This window comes from Clarias gariepinus, chromosome 16, assembly GCF_024256425.1.
Source record: "Clarias gariepinus isolate MV-2021 ecotype Netherlands chromosome 16, CGAR_prim_01v2, whole genome shotgun sequence".
In the NCBI taxonomy this organism is placed as follows: Eukaryota; Metazoa; Chordata; class Actinopteri; order Siluriformes; family Clariidae; genus Clarias; species Clarias gariepinus.
Window position 1 is genome coordinate 24,275,607 of NC_071115.1, and position 26,220 is coordinate 24,301,826.

Sequence of the window (26,220 nt, forward strand, 5' to 3'; positions counted from 1 at the left end):
TGCGCATAAAAAATTATGAACTGATTTGTCCTCCCGCAGCTCGCACAGCTGAGGGAGCACTTTTGCACTTTTGTTTGAAACCTCCTGTTTCTCCTTCAGAAACTTTGTCCAATGCGCCATGTAAATTTTAAAAAGATTGCTTTACCATATTGTTTAGGTGATATATGTACTGTTCAATATAGTAATGAAATCTTTTAAAAAATATGCACTATTCTTTTATTTGACACTATCGCGTCTTGATTATATGCCCATTGTCACCCTCTTCAAAAAACCTGGAGTTTTATGATTATATATATATATATATATATATATATATATATATATATATATATATATATATATATATATATATATATCCATATTAATGCAAAATATTTCTTAATTATTATATTATTTAATTTATTATGATAATTACTGTAGATTGCTGTTATTTGCACTACTCAAATCTCTTGTACTGTGTATTGTGTAAATACATTAACATGCCTTTTACAAACGTCTTACATTCTACTGCACATTACTGCTGTTTGCACTACTTATTATATGTCATGCACACCACGGCTACTTGCAATACCTTGCACACTCACTTTATGTATATTTGTTACACATTATAATAATAATTATATGTCTATAACAAATGTACAGGGTATTATGTACAGTGTTTTATATTTGTCTGGTTAAGAGCCACAAACAGACGCAATCAAATTTATTTGTGTGTCAGCATACTTGGCAAATAAAACCCGATTTTGATTCTGATATAATAACGATAATAACAATAATAAAGTTGAACTTGCCACTTTAAACCCTGTTTTTCAGCAGTTCAAGCACTTCTAAATACTTTGGGGGGAAAAGGTGTTAAATTGACAAAACCAGGTATTGAGGGTTAAAATTTTAATTCAAGAGAAAATATTATTACTCTGTTCTTATCCTTAATTTTACTATTATTAGTACTTAAAAAAAATTTTTTTAATTGTTTTTGTCAGGTCTATTTAGAGTTCACACACACACACTGGATTAATAAACTCTAATTAAAGTATTTAATAAAAAAATAACAACCACGTTGTTTTCTTAGACCTCAGAGACCTAAATATATATATATATATATATATATATATATATATATATATATATATACCATATGTCATTGGACATCATGACGTTTGCAAAAATGACCTTGTTTAACTGACCGGGTTGATGATGATGATGATGATGATGATGATGATGATCATTATTATTATTATTATTATTATTATTATTATTATTATTATATTATAAGTAGTTTGATAGATCAAATGGCGTTCAACAGCATATTGAAAATTGAGAAAGCCTACTAAAATACGAATAATAATAAAAATAACAACAACAACAACAACAACAATAATAATGATAAGGTGGATGATGTAAAAGAACACTTAAATGTCGGCTTGTTGCTCCAAAAATAAATAAATTAATTAAATTTAATCTGGATTTTTGTGCCGTACTAAAGCAAGTGTTTGTGAATTTTGCATTATTGTGGAATGTGTGTATTAGAGTTGCCTGTTATTATTGTTCGTGATATAGCTGCTCGTTTTTCTTAGATTATCTATGGTAGAATTAATTAATTACAAAAATGCAATTCAGTGCTAGATAAATAAGTAAATTAAGTAGGCTATTTTTATGTAAATAATTGCATTTAAGAATCAAATTATTATCTGTATTTTATTTAGGTCTTTTAGAATGTTAATAATAAGAGATGTTAATAATAATGAGAAAAATATATAATAATAATAATCATAATAATAATAATAATCATAATAATAACACAATCATTGCGAAATGTACTCAGTTTAACTTTAGCATTTTGTTTGACATTTTGTTTGAGTTTATCCACAGCTCACATTAAAGCATGAAACCGAGTGTAAAGCAGTAAATCCTTAACTCCTAGTTTTGCACTTCTTTTCCTGTCGCTCAGAATCTATCACTTAGATTAATAATTTAATAGTGTTATGCACTACTGATCACTGTTTTAGTTTAACATAAGTTATACCTTAAGCAAAATGAATACAAACTAAATTATACGCAATATGAAATAAAAATGAAGCGAGTAGTGTGCCTTTCTCGCCTCCTTGTGGACACTTCTGTGAATGAACATAAAACGTGCTCCCTTAAGTTTCAAAGGTGATTTATTAGCATGACAAATATGGACATATTGCCAAAGTTCAGAAATAAGTCAGAAGAAAATAGATAGATCAGATTACCACTTTATTCTTTTTATCTGTTCTATCTAATTTATTTAGAGTTATTGCTGCTGTGTGTGTGTGTGTGTACTGAAACCAAGGGGAAAATGATAATAAAAATGATATATATATATATATACGCATCACGTATACACACAGGCACAAATGTACACAGAATGAGCAATATTATTATGATATACTGTATAATAATTTTTATTTTATTTATTTATTTTGCTTCCACATATTTCCGGAAACACTACATTGTACAAGCAATGGAAACTAAATTAAAGCCTTTAGTGTACAAACACTTACCTACTTACCTAATAGGTTATACTGTTTTACATGAAAATAGTATGAAAGTAGTTAAATATCATGCTTATATTGTTACAATGATAATAATTATTATATATTATAATAATTAATATAATGAATATTATATAAAATGATAATAATTATTATAATTATTACTACTACTGCTACATTTTATTTGTAAAGCGCTTTTTGTCGCAAAGCAGCTTTTAAGCTTTTGACCGAGCAAAACTTAAATAAAATAACTAAAAGCCCAATGTCAATAGGAGCTAACAGTACAGTCTGTATATTGGAGCGATACAGAAAGGAGTAAGTAGATGAATAGTTCTCATTCGCATCAAGCTTGAAAAATCTTCATCGTGTCAGGATTTTAAACATAAAGTCACATTTTATCTAACGAGCTTCTCATATCAAATGTGAGCCCCATCTATGTTAGCTATTTATTTCTCCAAAAGAAACTGTAGGTTTTATGAAAAAAAATAAAAATAAAAAATAAAAGCAATTCCTTTCATGGGGACCTGCCAAATGTGGCCACACAGTCAACACTGCCGTGTATTCCTATCATCATGTGCGCATTTGGCCACCACAAAGTCATAAATAACTATACGATGCTTGAGAACTGCAGAATCTCTGACTCGTTTGCAGAACCGATCCATCATTTGGACAGAAATGACCCGTAAGATTTTTATCACAGCACAAAGAAATAAGTGTGTGTGTGTGTGTGTGTGTGGGCTAGAGAAACAAAAATGCATGTTGTGTGCGTATTTTAGTAAGCAGCTCCATCCACAGTGCTGTTCACACAGAGCATTGGTGTGGGTGTGTGTTCTGTAACAACGCAATTGTAGGAAAGTAAAAGTAATGTGTGTGTAGAAAAGTGTTAAAGGTAATTGCCATAGACGTGGCCAAAGGTATTGAGAATGACACAAATACTCATTTTAATAAAGTCTGCTGCTTCAGTGTTCTCAGATCTTTTTGTCAGATGTGAAGTATAATTACAAGCATTTCATTAGTGTCAAAGACTTTTATTCACAATTACATTACATTAAGGTTATGCAAAGAGTCAATATTTGCAGTGTTGACCTTTCTTTTTCAAGACCTCTGCAGTTTGCCCTGGCGTGTTGTCAATCAACTTCTGGGCCACATCCTGACTCATTCTTGCATAATCAACTTGGAGTTTGTCAGAATTTGTGGGTTTTTGTTTGACCACCCGCCTCTTGAGGATTGACCACAATTTCTGGGGAATTTCCTGGCAATGGACCCAAAATTTTGATGTTTTGTTTCCTGAGCTACTTAGTGATCACTTTTGCCCTATAGCAAATATTGGGGTTCAGTGAATGCAGGCGAGGCATAATTGCAGAAATAAGACTTTAATAATAATAAACCGAAACAAAAAAAAAACCTGAAAGACTTATATTTATAATATAAATGGAACAGCCAGAACAACAATACAGCATTAGTCCAGATGCAGGACAAACACAAATCAAGGTCTATTTTTGTACATATGGCGAAACAAGCCACAGGTGATCACTATTAAAAATCATGTGACACAGGTGCACCCTGAGAATGAAGTCCACAAACAATAGACCACAGGTGCAAAGCACTATTCAGGGGTTATTCCTAACAGCAAAGGGCTCTATCATACTGAAAAAGGTTTTGTCATCAAATTGGCCTCCGTTGGCCAAGAAGCAAGACACATGAATGGTCTCAGGATTTTTACGGGTGCTACAACACAGAACTGATGGTAGTGCTCACCTTTTCTTCTCTGGACAGGCTTTTTTTGTTTGTTTGTTTGTTTTCACAGTGGACCCAGGAAGCCCCACAAGCCCATTAAGCATAGACCTTTTTTTAAAATTATTATTCCAATGTTGCTATAGTGGTGGAAATTCAACCAACATTAATTTTTTGGGGTCCAAGCACCAAATTTAACTCAAATCTAATGTGTTATATAGGTGGAAAGTTTACATACATATAAACACCAAAAAAATCATCAAATAAGCAAATAATCTAAAAACTCAAGCTAATGACCCCAAAGGTCATTGCACTGGAAAAAGAGACAAAAAGGCATTTAATTAAGTCACCTTCAATTTGACATGTATAAATTGTTTCAGCAAACTTATGCAATGTCACAACATTTATTTCTACTCTGAGGAGCATTTATGTTTAGCCAAGATCTTGTATTGATGATGGATGAGTTAAATCACTCCATAAAGGCTTCTCCAGTATCTCCTGAAGATGTGAAATGGGTCTCTCACAATTTGAGCCTGATGAGTCTTGGTTTTGTTATCCAAGAATATGTTCAGACGATAGATGTGATAACCTGGTTTATTCAGTACATTTAGGTCATCAGCTGACTTAATTTTATTGCCATATAATGTTGCTGAGCCTAATCTTAACCAACTTAAACAACCCCAGATTATAACACTGCCTCCAGACACATGTGAGAACAACAGCATACTTTATAACTTTTTTCACTGTGCCATTACTTACTTGCAGCCAGATACTGTTAATCATCATCCCTTGATTAGTTGATCATCAGCATGTGTGCAGGCCTCTATGGAAGCATAAGTTTTGCCAGTTTGCTGGTCTGGAGTACTCAGGTATGTGTTAAGAGAGCAATATATAAGGAATGGTCTTAAAGAAGCATTTGTTGTTAAAGATCAATCTGGTAAGATTGGGTTTGTTTTTGGAAACACGGGATAAGGGCACCTTGCAGTCATTGCAACTTCTCTGTATACGAGATTATTCTAAAGACAAATATGAAGCCATTTGTCTAACAGCCAAAGGAGAGTCGAAATTTGGTCAGACAACAAGACAAATGTTCCAAAGCACACTAGTAAAACTATATCAGAATAGCTGAAAGATAAGAATAGTCAAGTCAAGGTCCAGACCACACCCCAACTGAAATGCTGTGGATGGGCTGTGAATGACCAAAATCTCAATAAACTGAAGCAATTTTCTAAAGAAGAATGGACCAAAATTATTGCAGAGACTTATGAACACATACAATGAATTATTACCCCTAAGGGAAATAATGTCTCTAAATTGTACAGTGAGATAATTGTCCCACAACTGCCTTATATTAGAAATATAAGCAAATCAGTAATTCATCAGCTTCAAACACACATTTTGAAATTGTCACGAGTGTTCACAAAACTGTAGTTTTAATCAAGACTAAATTATGCGCATCATCGACTAAGAACACATGTACACTGGTTTGTTAATACATCTATCTAATCAACCAACCACATGTCACAAATCAATGTGACATGACTGTTGGTGCTCAACAGGCAGGTTTGACTATTTCAGGAACTCAAATAACCATTCTTTATAACCGTGATGAGAAGAAAGCATAAGGAACATTGATAACATCAGATCTGATTCCTTTCCTGGAAGACAAGAACAGGAATCTGATTTATGTAAAGATACTGCTAGGAGCTTACCAGGCCCTTTAAGAAATATCTCAAATAACTTATCACTAAATACTTTCGAGTTATGGGAATTCTGAAGAAAGAAAGACAGAAACAATTCTACATGATCATCACATAATTCGCATATGACTTTGGCAGTATTGTGAAAATGTAATGTCGTTTCTCTGTAACAGAGGGTAAAGTTGCCCCATGGAGACATTTAACAAAAAGAGAGAAGCGGGTGTAGTGTTTTGAGTGCAGCTGGTTAAAAATGACTTTTTTTAATGGATAGAAAAAATAAATCCCCTCTCTTTCTTTCTGTTCTGCTACTGCAGAGCAAAAAAAAAAAAAAACACAAAACATAAAGAAATACAGACACATAAATACAAGAAAACCTAGAAAAATTACAGACAAGGAAATGTATGTATTTGTGCTTCTATTAATACACAAGCCTGTGCTTACCCACAGCCCGTTACACCCTGTGACACCAAAAAGCAGAAACTGATTAACCGACTGGACACCTTTTCCTAGACAAGTCTTATATTCCTTAAAGGTAAATGTTTGTAAAACTTGCCAAGAGGCATTCATTCAAATATTAAATGCTCCGTATGGATATATATTATGACCCTCGGATGATCTCATGGTATAGAGGTCCAGTCACTGAGAGCTGATCGTAGTGATACTGGAAAAATAGATAAATAAATAAAAAAGGTAAAGGTAAAAGAGGTATGCCATGTTAAGTACAAAAAAAAGGTTATATTGTCTGAGTTTAGCATTTATTGTAAATACTATATGATTCTTTTCTTTGCTCATTTAAGCAGTTGTTCAGATGTTCTACACCGCCCCTGGCAGTTGTGGGGAATCTACTTGTGAACACAGAGACTGGCAAAACTAACACCTGTCTTCTTGGGAAACTACAGACAAAGGAAATCTTTAGTTTATGAAGTCTGAGGGAAGTAGTGACATTTACACACCAGGGAAAGTAAAGCAATTAAAAAAACGAGAGGATGATAGAACTAAACACTAGGGTATCCTGCATAAATGTAGGAGATCTTCAAATCTTAGTTAACTTAAGAAAGCAAAGACTAGGAAAGCTTATAATGCACAAACAGACATTAAAATACTCAAGTTCTGACAAATAGATTAACAGAAATAAGGTTTCCTGACAATAAGGAAATCCAGAGCATAGGGATTCTTAGAGAAACAGTAACTTAAAAACCACACAAAAGAGAACACAATACACACTCATGGTCCCAGTGGCCTTTATAATAAAAGCTAAATGTATAAAAGAAATATCTGAGTCTTTTACATTCACAGAATGAGTGTCTTCATGTTGAACATGCCAACAGGATTAGCACACATGCAACTAAACACATCAAAATTGCAGAATAAACAAAACGTGAAACATGTACACTCTTAAGAAATAAAAAAAAAAAAACATCTAGACTAAAATATTTTTAGGAGTGTAGACAGCACTGTATTGAACATTGGTTTATATGCTTATATCAGAACCAAGGTTTATGATACTACCACAATATCACAAAATGTACCTTGCCAGTTTAAAAACAAAACAAAAAGAAAAACAAGACCAACATTCTTAAATATTTTATGCAAAACTTGTGTTACTGATTTTTGGCACATGTGTAAAAGCATAGTTCCTCTCATTCTCAGTGTAAGAACCAAACACAGGAAAGTGTGTGTATAACGGATACATGCAAGCATGTATGAATGCACTGTTCTGAAAGCAACAGCAGACCAGTATGGCTATCTTTTTCTTATCATTTCAACCAACATTACTAAGAACATTAGTGGAACAAAGTGTGGTTCTTTCTGAAATATGCTGAACAGTGGATTTTTGAGAACTTCAGAACATGCTTGTTTCTTGATTTTCCAACAAGAAATGTTTTCTTTCCTCTTGAAAATCTATCCTCTTCTGAATCCAGAACACAAGAGCATTTACCTCAGATCAAGTAAACCAATGATTTTAGAACATTCTGAAAATGCATTCTAGAACTCTTTACATTTCCAACACATGCTCTAATCTGAGAATGATCGAGAACACACTGTGTCCTGCAGCAAAAGCAAACGGCTTCAAGGTGCTTCTAAAAACACATTGTAGAACACTTTTAAAAAGTTCTAGAATATTCACTTTTCTTGTGGGGAAAAAAATGAAAACACTACGACCTATAGAAAAAAAATACAGCGAGTTCTGCTTCTATGGCTTTCTTAGAATGCATTCAAGAACAGACTCTAGCACAATTTTTTTAGCTCAAATTGTGCAGGAACTCTGGGATAAGCTGTACACAAGAAGAAAGTCTAACACTGTTAACTGCTAATGTTAGCTGGTTATAAAACGGACTGCTTGCCACTAATGCTGAGTGCACAAAGCTGGGAGAGTCTCAGTGGGGTTAAAAAGACATCTCACTTTGCACCAAACAGAATAAGTAATTAACATAAGGCTGACTGGGGTACGAACAGACATACATATATACAAACAAATATACAAAAATTTACATCATCGTTTGGTTCTCTTTGAGGGCGGCTCTTCAGTTTTGTTGCCGGCACGGGTGCGAGGTGTTGGAGAACTTGACTCACCCTTACGTCCCTTCACTGCAGCAGCACTCTGAGATCGGGAGGAACTGGGAAAGACAGACAGACCTGTTATTTCTCAATTCAGTGTTAGTATTCAAGAACATCCACCACTATTCCCACCCCACTCTAACAGTTCTACATCCACACCAATTTCTACAACCCCTCCTCCCACACACACAATCATGTGTGTTGCTCATGTCTACTCATACACCTACACCGCCACACTCCAACAAATACATACCCACACCAACACAACCGACCCCTACAAGCACCCTAAACCCATACACCGACCCCTACAAGCACCCTAAACCCATACACCGACCCCTACAAGCCCCCTTAACCCATACACCGACCCCTACACCCACACTAAACCCGTAACATTAAACCCTACAACCACACCAAACCGGTAACATCAACCCCTACAACCACCCAAAACCCATACATCAACCATTAAAACCACCCAAAACACAAACACCTACCCTTGTACCACCACCAAACCCATACACAAAAATCTTTAAAACTACACAAAACCGATAGACCATGGCTTACAACCATATCTAACCCATATACCAACTTTGCAACTACATCAAACCCGCACACACACCCTTACAACCACAAAAAACCCATACGCCGAGCCCTACACTCACACCAAAACCATACACCAATCCCTACACCCAACAACCCCTACATCAACACCCAAAACAACCTGTATAACCTAACAATTATAGGATAGCACACTTAGGAGATAGGAGAGCCTAGAACACGCTGATTTCACGTAACCCAACAGGGAATGCAAAGTTTACCGTTCTTGGACTTCTACGGCCTTCTGGATCAAGAACATTAAGGTTTTATACTAACCAGACCAACACCAACTGCTAGACCCATACCAACATGCACTCTATAATATATGTCAATTTACAAATACCCATGTATAGCTATAAGCATTATGAAGACACACCGTGTGTTTGAAGAGCTTTCTTCTTTTCCACTCAGTTTGCTTACTGCTCTGGTTGATGGTTTACTGGGCTTATTTCTGCACAAAAAAAAAAAAAAAAAAAAAAAATTAGAGTATGAAAATCAGTCGCTGCACAGAATCTGCATGTTGTGTCAAATCACTTGGTCACAAGTCACAAGATAAAGCTTTATAATTTTTAACAATTAAGTACTATTAAATAATCTCTTTGAGAACACCAGGATGTTATTAAAGTTGAGTATATAAATATAAAATGTGTCGTTATACTTCTCAGCCTCCAGCCGAGATGCCGAACGTGTTGTGGCTCTAATTTTTGTATCCTCCTCTTCCTGTTTTTCGTCTTCTTCTCCTGTCTCTGTCTCTCCTTCCCTCTTTTCTTGGACTGCTAATAAAAAAAAAAGTCATTTTAGTGAATAAAGCAAAGTAAAATAACCTTAAAACACAATAAACACACACAAAATTGTGTCACACCTGGGTCATCTACGTTAGAAGTGGTTTTGCAGGATCTGCCTCGGCGTGGAGTCTTTTTCACTGGCTCCTCGTCCTCCTGAAAGAAAGTCGGTATTTAGCTAGCTCGAATAATAAAAGTTTGTGGTCTTTTTTTGGAGCTGTATTATATCTACTGATTTACATGGCATAAAAACTTACAGCTTTCTCTGTGTCTCCATCCTCATCTTTTTTCTCTTCTTTTCCTTCTTCTTCTTCCTCAGTCACACTCTCTGAAAAATAGAGAGAAAGAGAGAGAGAAAATGAAGGGTAGTATAAATAAAAACAAGGACAGGTTTTTACACATCAAGTGCATGTGTGTGCGTGAATGTGCGCGTGTTTTTACCGCTGTCTTGTCGTGCTCTCTTGACAGGCTCTTCTTCCTTCTCCTCAGCCGCAGCTTCCTTCAAACACAGTGAACATATTAAAAGTATGTTAGAGAAAGAGCTAGATAGAAGAGCTAGAAGAGAAAAAGAGAGCACACACCTTCTTTTCTTTCTCTCTCTCTCTCTCACACATACACACTAACTATGTTTGTCAAAGCACTAACATAAACCATCGCACACCTTTTTACTTACTTTCTCAGCATCCTCAGCTTGTTCAGATCTCTTTCTCCTCAGTGCTGGTTTCACTGTCAAGCAAATCGCAGTGTGTTTCAGACGTACACTTTTTACATCACTGGGAATCAACTTATATGTCAAACAGTTAAAGCAGGTTTAATAATTAGCCCTGCTTTAAATTACATCTTCTGAACACTTTAGTATTAGATGTGTGGCTCTACTTGGGATTTACCAGTGAGATGCAATTTCACTTACCCGCAGGGGCGACCTGAGCACCAGAACGCCTTCCCCGACGCACCTGCACATAAACACAGCACACACACATGCCCGTCAGGACAAAGACTCTGTATAACCTATTTAAAAGTTGTATATGTAATGAAAAATTACCTCTTTTTGCTCCATTTCCTCTCCTGTAGACTCGGCATTTTCAGGCTTTGATGCTAGGGAGAATAATTCATTTTATTTAGATCATGTGTATTTTAAGTCATAGCAGAGTCTGTTCATTTCTACTATAGTTTTGTGCTTGAATTTTACAGCACAGGACTATATTTCTGTAAATGTAAGTGTTTGGTTCCTTTTGGCCCAAGTATCACCAAAATGACTTCATATAAAACTTAATATGGTAATTGTTTGTGTGTGTAAGTTTGTGTGTGCATGTACATATGTACACTCACTAGCTTCTTCTTTTGAAGCAACTGGTAACTGAAGTCTCTTTCTTTCTTCTTCAACCTCCTCTTTCTCACTCTGTCAAACACACATCAGTATAAAAAAAAGAAAAAAAAGAAAGAAAGAAATATAGATGCACACAAGCACAGACAAAAGTCATTATTTCCTCACTTTTTTATGCTCTGGCTTGTTAGCCTCTGTGTCTTTGGCATCTGGACTGGTCTGAGGTTTGGCTGTCAAAACAGAAAATCAGCCTGATGAGTACTGTATATCTTATCACTCCTGTGTTTAAAAATAAATAAATGAACCAACAATTATGTCGCACCCAAGTCATCCTCGTTAGAAGTGGTTTTGGAGGATCTGCCTCGGCGTGGAGTCTTTTTCACCGGCTCTTCTTCCTCCTACAAGAAAGTCGGCATTGTTGGTATTTAGCTAGCTCGATAATAAAAAAGCTTTTGGTCCTTTTTCTAGGTGTAATATACTGTATCTACTGATTTACACGACACAGAAATGATTGTGTACATGTGTGAGTTAGTGATAACAAGTGAGTTTGTGATCAACCTACAGCTTTTTCTGTGTCTCCATCCTCTTCTTTTCCTTCTTCTTCTTCCTCGGTCACACTCTCTACGAGAGAGAGAGAGAGAGAGAGAGACACTGAAGCATAGAACAAGTATAGACAATGATAAGCAAAAACTTTTTACATATCAAGTGTAAAGAAAATGCATACCAGTTTCCTTGGCTGATGCTGCTCTTTGACTGGACCATCGTCCCTTGCGGGTTATTCTGCCTTCTAGACCCTCATCCTAAAACACACACATTTGTTTACCTTATCATGCTCGGTTTCAGAAATTGATAAGAAATTGGGGAACAAATCACTTTACCACTTCTGACACATCAGATTTGTCCCCTTCTTGTCCATCTGATTTGGATGCGCTACCTGAAAGAAAAGCATTTTTTATGCGGGAACAAACTAATTGTACGGTTTATTCTTACATAAGTAAGATATACAATATGAAACCCACAAACAAGTTTCGAACGTACTGGCTTGTTTAACTAGTTTAGGACGCCGCCCTCTCCGTGCTGGCTGCTTCTGTGCATCCTGGGTTTTCACCTCTAGCGACTTTCCCTCCTGTGTGTGAGCATCTGGCGCACTTGCCTCCTGTGACTGGGGCTCCTGCGGCTGGGCTTCCTTTACCTGAGCCTCCTGCGCCTCCTGAACTTGTGGGTCTTGCTCCTGTAACTTTGCCTCCTGCGTGTCCTGACCCTGTGCCTCCTGTGTCTGTGACTCTTCCATTTCCTGGGGCTCTGCCTCATGCATCTGAGTCTCCTGTGCCTTTTGCACTTCTGCCTTTTGACTCTGCACATCCTGGATCTGTGCCTCCTGCTCATGTGCAGTTTTATCCGGCACCTGGACGTCCTTCACACATGTCTCCTGCACCAGTGCATCCTGTTCTTGAGCCCCTTGCATCTGGATCTCTGGCACTTGGGCCTCCGGCACCTGTGCTGCAAGGGCATCTTGTGCCTCATCCTCCTGCACTTGTGCATCATGGGCATCTTGTGCCTCGGCCCCCCGCACTTGAGCCTCCTGCATCTGTGCTGCATAGGCCTCTTGTGCCTGGGCCTCCTGCATTTTGGCCTCCTGCACCTGTGCTGCATGGGCTTCCTGATCCTGTGCTGCCTGGGCTTCCTGCACCTGGACTTCCTGCGTTTGGGCCTCCTGCACCTGTGCTGCCTGGGCTTCCTGTGCCTGGACTTCCTGCGATTGGGCCTCCTGCACCCGGACTTCCTGCGATTGGGCCTCCTGCACCCGGACTTCCTGCGATTGGGCCTCCTGCACCCGGACTTCCTGCGATTGGGCCTCCTGCACCCGGACTTCCTGCGATTGGGCCTCCTGCACCCGGACTTCCTGCGATTGGGCCTCCTGCACCCGGACTTCCTGCGATTGGGCCTCCTGCACCCGGACTTCCTGCGATTGGGCCTCCTGCACCCGGACTTCCTGCGATTGGGCCTCCTGCACCCGGACTTCCTGCGATTGGGCCTCCTGCACCCGGACTTCCTGCGATTGGGCCTCCTGCACCTGGACTTCCTGCGATTGGGCCTCCTGCACCCGGACTTCCTGCGATTGGGCCTCCTGCACCCGGACTTCCTGCGATTGGGCCTCCTGCACCCGGACTTCCTGCGATTGGGCCTCCTGCACCTGTGCTGCCTGGGCTCCCTGTGCCTGGACTTCCTGCGATTGGGCCTCCTGCACCTGGACTTCCTGTGCATGTGGTGCATGAGTCTCCTGCGCTTGGGCCTCCTGCACCTGTGCTGCATGTGTCATCTTTGCCTGGGCCTCCAGGGCATGGGCCTCCTGCGCCTGTTCTACATGGGCCTCCTGCGCCCGGGCCTCCTGTGCCCGGGCCTCCTGCGCCCGGGCCTCATGCGTCGTGCTCTCCATTTTACTCTGCAGTCACACACAGTAAATTCAGAAAACGTTTAGTGCAAATACTCAATTTTATAGAGAAGTTAACCCACAGTAAACTCGCTTCTGTGACCTCTAATGACAGTTTTCACTGTCTTTAGATTAGAAAAGAAATAAGCGTTTTCACTAGGGCTGTAGCGATACACTAATCTCACGATACAATACGATACACGATATTCAGCTCACGATACGATATATATCACGATATTTGCCAACGATACGATTCGATATAATTCGATACGATTCGATATAATTCGATACGCTTACATCATTTTCTGATCGATTTAAAAGAGACAGAGTGATTTTGGTGACATCATGTGAGTGTTTCATTTACTTGGATTGAATTAATTAAAATAAACTCAAAAAACATCAGACAGCTTGCAAAATAAATGCTGGACAAAATTAATCAAAGATGTGTTGAGAAAATTAGTTTAACTTAGCTTACAAGCGTTTGAAAAGTAAATAAAGTGCAACATTGCAATTTGCAATTAACAATGGAGAGTTAAAGTGCAAGTGGCCTGTTCTGAACAGTTTCTTTGACCTTAGGCTGTAAACTTGTCAGTATTTTGTCTGATATTTCATATCAAATATGCCTTTTCAGCAAAACCATAATGCCAAAATAGAGACCCATCAGATACAGTCTCAAGACATTAATAATAATAATAATAATATAATAATAATAATAATTATTATAATTATTATTATTATTATGCGAGATAATTAGCATTTTATCCGTGTGATGTCAATTCACTAGGTCACATCTATTTAAATAAACCCAAACTGCATATGAAAGAAATCAGCACTCGTAGTGGTCCATTTATTTATATTAAATATATACTGTATTTTTAAAAAATCCCTTGATAAAATAGCATAAATAAATAAATCATGGGTGGTGTATACCAGTGATTAAATATAAACAATACAACGCATGTACTGACATGTTTACAGCCTACAAGTGACTCAGCCGAGGTTCATCATTCTAAATATGTCCAAGATAACAAGGGAAACACATACTGATGGCTCGAGTTCGTCAGGGATTAAAAAACGCTAACTGTCCGTTTTGGCCTTTACTGCGCTCCGTAGAATCTCAGTGGTCCGCGCATAACCCTTCGCGGGCGAGCCTTCTACTAAATGCGCGTTCCCTGTGCCGATTTCACGGGGGTGGGGCTAAAAAACGTATCCTGATGGGGGAACCAACTTCGACACAGCACAGGAATATTTAACGTTAGTGCCACATAGCTTACAAACCGCGATGCTTTTATCCAAGTCGTTGCTTTCCTTCTTTTTTTTTTTTTTTAAACCAAAGTGCTCCCACACATCTGCTTTTAAGCAGGCAGGTGCTGGATTTATATTCGCCGCCATTCTCTGAATATAGGTAGAGATCTGCGTCTGTGTAAAGTTAGTACGGGTAACTTGCTCTACAGCAACACTAGCGACTGGCTGACCAAATCGCTCTTCCTGCAACGCGAACGGGGGTAAACAACACGGGGGATTTGAATGGGACGTATGTATCGATACTCGCGGCTAAAAAATCGATACTTTCTTTGGAAAAAAAATATCGATTTATATCGCAGAATCGATAAAATCGTCCAGCCCTAGTTTTCACTACCCTAACATCAACTTGGGCATAAGGCTTAAGGTAAAGTATTTGATGAACTCATGAGCATTAATGAGGACTGCTACAAATGCAACAGTTAACCTTGGAGTCAACCTATTTTTACTGGGTAAATTTACAAAAGCTAACCCTTTGGGCTGCAAAACAGACTTACCTTTAAGCCCTCAGCTGCGTGTATACTTTCACTCGGAGCTTGCGTGTGCATTTGACTGGCAGCGATCGCAGCTGAAAACAGTAAAAGGAAATGTGTTAGACGTATACTGAATGTGACACAGTGATCAAATGTACTTCTGAAAGGTCAAATAGAAATACCGATCATAACACCAAGACTTACTAGACTCTCCTGCTGGTTCATCATTAGAAGAGATTTCTGGGTTTGAAACATCAGACTTTTCTTTAGATCCAGTGTCACCGTTGTTGATCTGAGCATACAAAAATAATATTCAAGGCAATTACTAGTTACTGTCGATACTCTGTCGGTAATCTGGTTCTTCGTTATGCTTGCGTGACGAAAATGTTGTACTTATATGGTGTATAAAAAACAAAAAACAAAAAAAAAGAACAATACCAGTTAATAATTATCTCACCTGAGTTGTTGCTTCCTCTTTAGACACTATGTCTGTGGGCTTATCTTTAGTGTCTGTGTAAAAAAAAAGTTATATGTTTGATTAAAATAACATCACACTGGCCTAGAGAAAGGAAAACATCATGACTAACTAGCACCAGGCTTGATCTTGAGCACTAAATCGGTCATCACTTACTTAGCATTTACCATGGTACTGAATCTAGAATACAGGATGTGCTACAGCATTATTTAAGGCGGTAAAGGAACAAAGCCAAAAAAAATCTATATGATCTACAAGAGCTTAAGAGCAAATGAATGATGCTACAAAACAACTAAACTAGCTGAATTGTTAAGAACCTTTACTACCACAAATGACAGGCTACTGCATCACCTAGAACACGGGCAACTGAATAAAGAAGCATTACCTTCAGTGTGTTTGTCACCTTCATCCAAGACACAAGCTGAAGATTCGCCTTCAGACTCATTCGCAACTTCACTTGGCTCCACTGCACTTATTACATCAACTTGCGTTGGGGGAGACGACTCCACCTGTTGCCCAGCAACATGTGCTTCTTCAGTGATAAAGCTTGGTGAAACTGCCTGATCGGGATCCATGGATAGTAACGTTAGCGCTGCTTCCTTCATCTTGATATCTGCGTCCTGGAACGAACTCTCAGCTTCTTGTCCATGAGACGCACCAACAGAGTTGCGGACGGCTGCAGAAGCACAAACATCCATCAAAGACAGGAGCGCATCCGCCTCTGCTGGAATAGTGGCTTCTTCGTCGTCTTCAGGATCTGGAGTGATGTCGCTTAGGGCATCGAACATGTCGTCAGAGACAGGGGTGTTGTTAGCGTCAGGAGGGACTGGACTGGGAAGTCTGTCTGAACCTTGATGGACCGCGAATTCAGTTGCTGGGACTGGGTTTGAGGGCTGGGCAACAGTGAGATCAGACTCTGGGATGGAGTTCGAAGACTCCGGAACTTCTGGGATTGAGTCTGAAGACTGAGGATGTGTGGGATCAGTATGTGATTTCATTTGGTTCGATGTTTCAAGATTTGTAAAATTAGACTCTGAGGAGTCAAGACTCACAAGATCAGACCTTTCATTTAAATGTGAAGACTCGGAGACTGTAAGATTAGAAGCAGAGGATTGTGATGGTGTTGCCGCAGCAAGATCAGACTCTGTAGGTAATTCTTCTGAAGATTCCATAGGTACACTGACAACAGGTTGTGATGCGGGATCGGATTTTGTAGCATCGGCCTGTGGGGATCTAAGATCAGACTCTGTATCTATGGTTTGTGGTGCTGTAGGTTCAGACTCTGTATCCATGGTTTGTGACGCCGTTAGATTAGATTCCGCATCTGTGGATTGTAAAGCTGCAAGATCAGACTCTGTATCCATAGCTTGTGAATCTGAAGCAGGATCAGACTTCTTAAGAGACTCTGAGATGGACTGGTCTGTGGAATCAGACTCTGCAGCAGAATCTAAGGACTGTGGGGTTGAGACATGAGACTCTGTAAGAGGCGCCAAGACCTGCATGGTTTTAAGGTCAGATTCTGAAACTGGCTGAGCTGTAAGGTCAGACGTTGCAAGGGACCCTAAATCTTGTTTCGCTTGAGTGTTTGAAGGCTCAGAAGCTATTACGGCTTCAGCCTGTACCTCTTCAGCAACTCCTGATGGAGCAGAGGAACTGGAAGAAAGGTCATCCCCTTCTAATATTTTTCTTTCGTTTTCACTATCTCCTGCCTTCTTCTCTGACTCCTTTGCCTTCTTCTCACTTATTTTCTTTGCAATCTTTAAATCCTTCCCTTTCTCAACACGATCTTCTGAGAATCTCCTGTCGTCTTTCATAAATCCCTCCTTTTTCTTTTCCTTGGAGGAGTCTGGCTTGCTGGGAGCCGCTCCTGCTTTAGCCTTCATTTCCAGACCTGTGGCTTTTTTGTCAGCCTTGGTCGCTAAAGGATTCTGAAATTTCATGTCGTCTCTGGACTTGGATCGTGTTTTCTCTGACACTGTTTTGACCTTCGAGGCTGCCTCTGAATTCTTGACCTTGTCTGTAGTAGAGCTCTTGCTACCAGCACCTACATCTTTGCCATCTTGCCGGACCTTAACTTTCTCTAGAGATTTAACCTCTGGGTGACTCTTTGACCGCTTCAAAATGTCTTTCGCTTGCTTGTCTTTCTTTTTGTTGAAATCAGGGACAGCCTCACCTTCGGACCTTTCCTCCGTGGAGCCAGTGGAATCTAAACGGAGCTGCTGTTTCGGCTCAGTTTTGCCCAGTGATTTCTCTCCTTTTGTTTTTTCTTTGACGGCCTCAGAGTGCGTCTTTTCTTTCTTCAAATCCTTGGTCGTTCCCTCCTCTGGGGCTGACCCCTCTGTGACAGAAAGTCTTCCCTCCTTTGCTGACCCCGAGCCCTTCTTTTCTCCTTTAAACTTTGACCCCTTTTTCTCATCACCTGAACTTTTGACTACTCCTCCCTCCTTCTCGTCTGCCGGAGCATCTCCCACTTTCTTGCCTTCTGGCTTTTGTTTGCTCCTGCCTCGCTCGTCCGACACACTGCGCTCATTCTCATTTCGCCCTTTTTCTTTGCGAGCATGTCGCTCGTTCTTCCCCCCACCTCTCTGCCTAAGCGCCTCCTCAGTTCCCAGCTCAAGTTCCAGGATGAACGAGTGCGTGCGGTTTTTGTCAAGGATTTTGCGTGGCTCGGTTGAGTCTTCCGAAGTGCTCTTCCTCCTCCGCTGCTCCTCCTCAGACAGCTTCTTAACAGGCTTCTGAGAGACTACTTTAGGCTTTACTGCATCCTGCATAAAAAGTGTGACATTAGGGACTGTAACCTCAACAGAGAACAAGTGACAAAAGACCCAAAATACTCACATCTTTTTTTACAGAATCGGGATCTCCGTCACTTCTCTTCTTGGTGCCAGAGTCATCCTGCTTCCTGCATTGCAAAGAAATGAAGTTGAACAGGTGGACACATGCAGACAAACACACTCCCTTCTCAAACACGCCCCCACCCACCGTGAGTCTCTCTTCCTCTTCCTGCTGAGTGCCACTTTCTTTTCCAGAACTTTCTTCTCTTTCCGTGCCTCCTTTGCTTGCGGTCTCTGAACCTCCTGCCTTTCTTTTTCTGTAAAAACAAACAAAAAACACATAAATACACAAACTATAAATGGGACACTAAGGCTGATGGCGATAATGAAGGAGGATACGTCGCACCCTGTAGCTCTGCCTGCGCTGCCTTTTGCCTCCTCCTTTCCTCAAGACGCTCACGATTCTGTTGCCTCTTTAGCAGTCTTTCCTCTTTGTCCTTCGCCTGGAAGAAAAAAAAAGAAAAACAATAAAAAAAGTTACAGGATATACAGTATAAGCAACATAAAACCCTCTCTCTCTCTCACAGAGATTCAAAAGCGCAATTCGTTTACTCACTGCAGAACGACGTCGCTGCTCCACTGTAACCTCATCATCAGAGTCGCTATAGTAACGAGAGTAAAGGAAAGGCTTGTGAACATAGCCTTGACGTGAACCACGGGGTTTTTTCTCCTTGTTCTCATCAGATTCCTCTCCGGGATCTTTATTTCGTGCCTTTTCATCTACAAAAGTGGAAACAATTACAAGCCTTATTATAAACCTTTACTTAGAACACAGTTATGTTTATCATGAATGTGGATTATGTAAAAAAAAAATTTAAAACCTCGGTGCCGATAAAACTTGTATCTGCAAGTATTGCAATTTTATTAATATCTCGATTTATTATTATTTTTTAGATTTTCTTAAAATTCTATTAAAAGTTAGAAAATAACCCATAGCTGTGCTGTAAGAATAATTCCTGGCCTGGATAAAATTTTTTGCACTTAAAAAAAATTGCACTTATCTTGGCTGAGACCAAACGAGACCAAACAAGACCAAACCCCGCCCCCCCAAACTACAAAAGTAGTTGTTAGCCAGTAACTGTAGGTTGTTTGATTCATCTGAACCGTGGGATTCAGCGGATCCGGCGGACTTGCAGTGCATAGTGAAATAGCTGGACTCAGGGGATTCAGTGAACTCAGTGGACTCATGAGTCATAAAATAAACGGCTCTGGCACCAGAATGGTAATGATAATTCTTGATTCTCAGTCTCTTATATTTTATGGTCAGAAACAAAAAAGACTCAAAACACCATGTGGGATTCATCTGGATTCAGCGGATCTGTCGGACTACTAGCGCACAGTGAAACAACCAGATCGGTGGATTCTAGGGATTCCGTGAGCGCCCTCTAGTGGAAGGACCATAAGAAAATGAAATCAGAATCCCTACTGACTCAAGTGGCTCAAAGGACTCATGAGACCAGGAACTGCAGAGTGAGTGATTCAAAAGAATTCAAATCCGTTAATGGATCCAAGTCTCTCATCTCTACAACTGCCTAATATTGTGCAAATCAGAGTTTTGCTGCCAAAACAGCCCGGTTGCATCGGGTTATTAACTCTACTACACCCCTGAAGGTGGTATCTGGTACCAAGCGGTCAATAGCAGATCCTGCAAGTTGTGATGTGGGCCCTCCATGGACTGGACTTATTTTTCCAGCACATCCTACAGCTGCTCTTTTGTCAACACATTTACATTTAGGGCATTCGGCAGACGTCCTTACCCAGAACAACTTACATTTTATCTCATTTTACACACGGACAGTTGGAGGTTTATGAACACCTCCTGCCTGATCAGATTTGAGAATTCCGACAAAAGAAAGCCTGAGAAAAGTGTTTTCTTAAAAAAAAAAGGTCATATCCAACCTTCTGAGGTGATCTCTCCTTCCTCTGTGGATTCAGAAGGAGGGTCTTCGTCCTCACTGTCCTCGTCAAAAGACGAAAGATCGCTGGTGTGAACAGAGCTTACTGTGATGTCGCTCAAACCTTCCAGATCTGAGTCCTCAAGAGAGTATTCTGCCACAACACACACACACATATATGAGCAAAAAATCCAGGACAACACTGTGGCTGGCGGAAACAAAAAAATTATAAAAACTGGATCACTGTTACCTTCTTTTAGTCGTTCTCTTGCTTTCTGGCGAATGTGCATTTTTTCCGTGCTCTCCTCCTTGCTCTTCGCTGACGATTTCTTCTCTCTCGCATCCTCTCCTTTCTTTTCTTTTTCCTCATCCCCTTTCTTTTCCTCCTCCCCCTGCATCTCCTCTTCTCGCTCTTCTTCTTCTTCCTCTTTCTTGACCTCCTCAGGATGTTCTGTCTTCATGTCTACCTCCATCGAATCTTTCTGTCCCTCCTCCATCTCCTTCTCTCGCTCTTTCTTCACCTGGTCTTCGTTTTCTCCACGATTCTCTTCCTGCTGTTGCTCCTTTTCTTTTGCCATCTCCACTTCCTTGTCATCATCCTCTACCAAGCTCATGTGTTCCACTCCTCCGTCCAGTGTCTCATAGGGGGCAGAGTCTGAGATCAGCGCTGAGGACATTGCTGAGGAAGGGGAGAGAGAAATATATAAGCATCAGGATAGGGAGAAAGAGTGAGAGGAAAAAAAGGCGAGAACGAGAAGAACAGCAAAAGAAAGAAAGAGACCAAGCATAAAAGAAAGACAAACATAAAGAAAAAGCATATCATGATATAAATGCATCGATTTCAAAACTGTGTGAGCTCTGTTACCTTGCGACAGCTGCTGAGCTTCCTGGTTTTCCACCACCTGCGTGAACTCATGTGGAAACTCCTCTTCCTCCACGTGGTTACCGGGAGACAGGAACTGACGGACAACACGTTCCACCTGTGGCCGAAAGGTGTGCTGAACTTTGGGGTCAACGACCTGCGCTACAATCCGATCTACGCCCTGCTCCAGCAAGCCTGACCTGCGGTACACAATAAAGGTTTGAGGGGTTTTTTTATTGTCCATGAGCTGAGTTAAGCCTGATTTATGTTACTGCATCAAGTCTAAGAGAGCCTACAGCATCATGAGCGTTTAAACTTGTGCAATGCGGTGTGTCTGTGTCATGCTGCAATTACACCGCCAAACCACTAATTGGCAGCAAGATTACTATGCCACTGGGCTCAGTCTCTTCGCCTCTCTCTGGTGAGTTTTTTTCATGTACAAAAGCGAATGTAACTGAGCCAGTCTTGTTTGAGTTAAAACTAAAAGATGTTAAGTAAGTAGTAAGTAGTCCTAGTGATCATTTGAGGAACTGTGTGTTTAAAGTTACATTTCAGGGGAGGTGCATGTTTCGTACATTTTTTTTTTACATTACTACTTACAGACTTGTCTAACAAGGAGTCTGGACAATAGAGGAATCTAGAATCATGTTAAATGATCAACAATCCAATCCATGTAAGAAGAATTAAGTCCCAGGTCTAGTGCTTGGATGTCCTTTTTTTTGTTTTTACTGCAAATTTAGTATTAAAAAAAACACCCAAGAACTAAACGGACTTAGAAAACCACAAAAAGTTCTAAATAATTTGAAGCACAAGTTTAGCCCAACCCCACTTGGAAGAAATTCTGGTATTATAATAAGCAGAAATCCTGGTCAGCTGATACATACTGCAGTACGAGTTGCCTGATGCTGTTCCTCAGCTGGTTCTTGTTGAGCTGAGGACTCCATGTGTGGTTTGACAGGTGATTGGACACGAAGTTGTCCACTCGCTGTCTCAAGTGCAGGTATGCAGGCTAAAACAGAGGTACAATCAAACACCTTTACTGGCCAAACATCAAAAAGAATTAAAAAAAAGTTCAAAAGAATTTGCCCCTAACTGATTTTTTGCGCCATATTTGTCACACTTAAATGATTCAGATCATCAAACAACTTTTTATATTACATAAAAATAACCTGATTAAATACGAAATGCAGTTTTTAAATGATGACATCCTTTATTAGGGGGGAAAAAGGCTGTCCAAAACTTACCTGGCCCTAGGTGAAAAAGTAATTGCCCCTAAACCTAATAACTGGGTGTGCAACAACTGCAATCAAGAGCTTGCAATAAGTCTTTCACATCACTGTAGAGAAATTTTGGGCCACTCTTCTTTGTCAAATTGTTTTAATCCAGCCACACTGAAGACACTGACTTGCTGGTGTGTTTCGCATCATCACCCTGGTGCATAACCCACGTGCGCTTGAGCTTGAGGTCAGGAACTGATGGCCGGACATTCTTATTCAGGATTTTCTGGTAGAGCGAAGAATTCATGGTTCCATCAATTATGGCAAGCCGTCCAGGTCCTGAAGCTCCAAATCAGCCCCAGACCATCACAACGTTAGACTGCTTTTTATGAAACGCTGTGTTAGTTTTACACCATATGTAACAAGACGCATACCTTCCAAATGTTTATCTTTAGTTTTATCAATCCACATAATCTTTGTCCAAAAGTCTTGAGGATATTTGAGGATGTTTTTTTTTTGTGACAGATCTTTCGTGAAATGATTCACCTTGGAACTCTACCATGGATGTTATTTTTTGCTGAGTCTCATTCATATTGTTAAATCACAAACACTGACCTTAACTGAAGCAAGTAAGGGAGGCCTGCAGTTCTTAAAACGTTGTTTTGCGTTCTTTTATGAGCTCCTGAATGAATTGTAAATGTGCTCTTGGAGTAACGTTGTGTTGCATTTTTAGATATTTTAGCATGCTTCACTTTGTTAGACAGGTCCTAATAATTTCTTGATTCAACAGGTCTGGCAGTAAACAGTCCTGGGTGTTAACGCAGCTTTCCAAAAATCATAGTTTATTCATGATTTAGCAAGGGTGGGAATTACTGTTTCACAAAAAGCCAGGTATGTTTGGACAACTTTTTTTTTATCTTAATGAAAAATTAAAAAACATTATGTTAAAACTGCATTTTTGTATTTACTCAGGCTATCTTTGTTTTATCTTATATTTAAATTGGCACACGGACAGACAAAAATATTTAAAAAATATTTTTAATAATCTCAATTATTCAAGCACGACAAATATGCCAAAAATTACGAATGGTTGAATTTTTTATGGCAATTTTTTATTCGCCTGCATTCGAGGTGGTAAAAAGTGTCACTCCTCTATAATCCCACAGGTTGAGAGCTCTAAACTATTCACACGTTGGCAGGCAGCACAGAACAGCAGTGTATTGGTATGAGAAAATGATTAGCTAGGTTTGTTTAGAATTGTAACAAAATCTGAATAAAAATAAATTAGGAAAGAAATAGCATTGAACCAAAATATATTATAAAATCACCATGTGTTCAGAATCACAATGCAAATCGAATGTGCACCTAATACGTAATATCATATCGGGAGTTCCCTGGAGATTCTCTAGTAATTATGGATAATTATATGAGCTGACAGGGAACTACTCTTTACAACCGTGCCGAGTAGAAAAGCTTCCCCGAATGCAAAATCTGAGAAAACTTAAGGGAGAAAGGTTACACCAGCACAAGACCACATCAGATCAGATTGTTCGTGGTCGACAGAGGTGAAACCTGATGTGGTTTCCTGCTGTCGAATCTCATTCACGCAAACATTTGAAACATTTCTGCTTGGCACGGTTGTAAAGAGTGGTTATTATTTTGCCTTTATTATTACTACCACTCCTTCCCCTACTACTACTACTACTACTATTATTATTGTTGTTATTATTATTGTTATTATTATTATCACTAGTAGTAGTCTCAATTTATACTTCGAAACATTTATTAATACAGATAGCAGATCGTAAACAAAACAAACAAGGATATCCTTCATACTTGAGTTACTAATCTGTGAGTTATAAAGAGAAATATTCGCGCATTGATTTATATATATAATTTCATACAGGTACACGTCAGCATATTATACACAACCCTTAGAGAAATCATTTTAACCAAACTGAAATCCTAACTAGTGACATTAGCCGTTAGCTTAGCAAAAACACCGCTTACCTTTGTATCGACATCCGCCAAGCAGTCTCTCCTGAACTGGTCAAAAAGCCCCTGTGTTTTTAAATGATTTACGATCATTGCGACCAGCTGAGGGTCACCCGGGGGTAAACCAGCCATCTGGCCTGTTTTAGTGTTTAATAAAACGTTGTAAAACGATATCTCGAGACTCGGGTTGAAGTTCAGCGACTGTCTGTGGAAATATTTTGATTTCGGCGTTGAACATGAATGAACCGGTTGTTGAACGATGACTCAGGAAGTAAAACACACGGTACAGAATAATACAAATTAAAAGTTTTTTATACTTATTTTTGTATAAAATATTTTAAAACTTAGCAAACGAACAAAAATTAATAATTATATATTTTATTTCATTTTAATGATTTAAAATTTCGTTTCTTGTATTCTTGTGTTTTTTCCTACTTCTTTTTAAAATAAAAATAATCGTTGAATGTACTGGAAATTATAGTTATTAAGCTGCCCATCTACCGGAAGTGTTTTTTTATTGTAAAAAAAACAAAAAATAAAAGTAAGTAATTAAAAATAACCCATTTAACGAATTTGTGTAGAACATATAATAAAAAAATACACTGAGCACTGAGTAATTTTTCTGCAACAGCTCCATCTGTCGGGACAAATTATCTTCGCCGTGTTGCTGTTAAAAAGGAAGCTGATTACATGTTGTGATTTTTTTCAAATCGCGTGAATTTTTTCTTTCTTTTATTTTGTTGCATATATCTGTATGTGTAAACTAATGTTAAGGTACTTGTTTACTGTCCTAAAGGATGTGTAGCTCATAAGGTCAGACAATGTTTGTGAGAAGAAAGCACGCCACGTGCAGAAATGGAGGACTATATGAGAATTATTTGAACACGTTAGTGGATACTTATTTATTTCTCATGATCCTGAGAATAACTGCAGTAAGAGTAATTTTTTTAAGTAAAAATAAAATGCTTGTTGGCAGCGGTGGGATTCGAACCCACGCCCCCGAAGAGACTGGAGCCTTAATCCAGCGCCTTAGACCGCTCGGCCACGCTACCTCTGCGCCTCAGCTGGGGAACAATAGTCTGTTTGACGGGGGGAAAGGAGTGAAAAGTAGGGGGATAGAGGACAAAAGAGAAAAAATAAGCCGAATAAGAGTTGCCATCTTCGATGTTTCCCTCTAGTTGTAGACGGCTAATGTCATTGTAATTTTAAGATTTGCATCAAAAAGTAACATTTTTATGCATTAGGGAGGAAGAAGTTGTGGGGACCCAAAGGTCCCTATTCACACACCACCAATTAAAACACAAGTTTTCACTAATTATTAGTCTATATTTTATAAAACCTTTAATCATTGTCCATTTTGTCAATGAATAATGAATTTGTGTGTTGAGGGCTTTTGTGAATGTCACAGAGTCTGACAAAGACGGCCTCTACTAGGTGACAACAGTCTGTCCACTGGCCAGGTGATCCTGTGGATCCTAAGACACGACGAGCCATGGTCCCCACACCTGGTGTAAATTCACCCTTTGT

General features: G+C 39.3%; 1 protein-coding gene and 1 non-coding gene across 2 annotated transcripts; both read right to left on the bottom strand.

Moving 5' to 3' along the window:
• Nucleotides 1–7,174: 7,174 nt before the first annotated feature.
• On the bottom strand, nucleotides 7,175–24,915 carry bod1l1 (biorientation of chromosomes in cell division 1-like 1). Its single transcript, XM_053514298.1, has 29 exons — nucleotides 24,709–24,915; nucleotides 22,366–22,490; nucleotides 21,485–21,681; nucleotides 20,870–21,298; nucleotides 20,624–20,773; nucleotides 19,281–19,444; nucleotides 19,071–19,167; nucleotides 18,873–18,981; nucleotides 18,729–18,792; nucleotides 16,276–18,655; nucleotides 15,873–15,925; nucleotides 15,620–15,707; nucleotides 15,440–15,510; nucleotides 14,988–15,128; nucleotides 12,248–13,652; nucleotides 12,088–12,143; nucleotides 11,934–12,009; nucleotides 11,772–11,830; nucleotides 11,532–11,607; nucleotides 11,378–11,439; nucleotides 11,215–11,284; nucleotides 10,928–10,980; nucleotides 10,796–10,838; nucleotides 10,559–10,611; nucleotides 10,327–10,384; nucleotides 10,143–10,213; nucleotides 9,762–10,041; nucleotides 9,480–9,554; nucleotides 7,175–8,568 (listed from the first exon to the last, which is right to left on the bottom strand). The coding sequence occupies exons 1-27, from the start codon at nucleotides 24,823–24,825 to the stop codon at nucleotides 9,901–9,903; spliced, it is 6,408 nt and encodes a 2,135-aa protein (XP_053370273.1). The 5' UTR covers nucleotides 24,826–24,915; the 3' UTR covers nucleotides 7,175–8,568; nucleotides 9,480–9,554; nucleotides 9,762–9,900.
• A 748-nt stretch (nucleotides 24,916–25,663) lies between these two features.
• trnal-aag (transfer RNA leucine (anticodon AAG)) lies at nucleotides 25,664–25,745 on the bottom strand. Its single transcript has one exon. It is a non-coding gene; the product is annotated as a tRNA-Leu (tRNA).
• Between the last annotated feature and the right edge of the window lie 475 nt (nucleotides 25,746–26,220).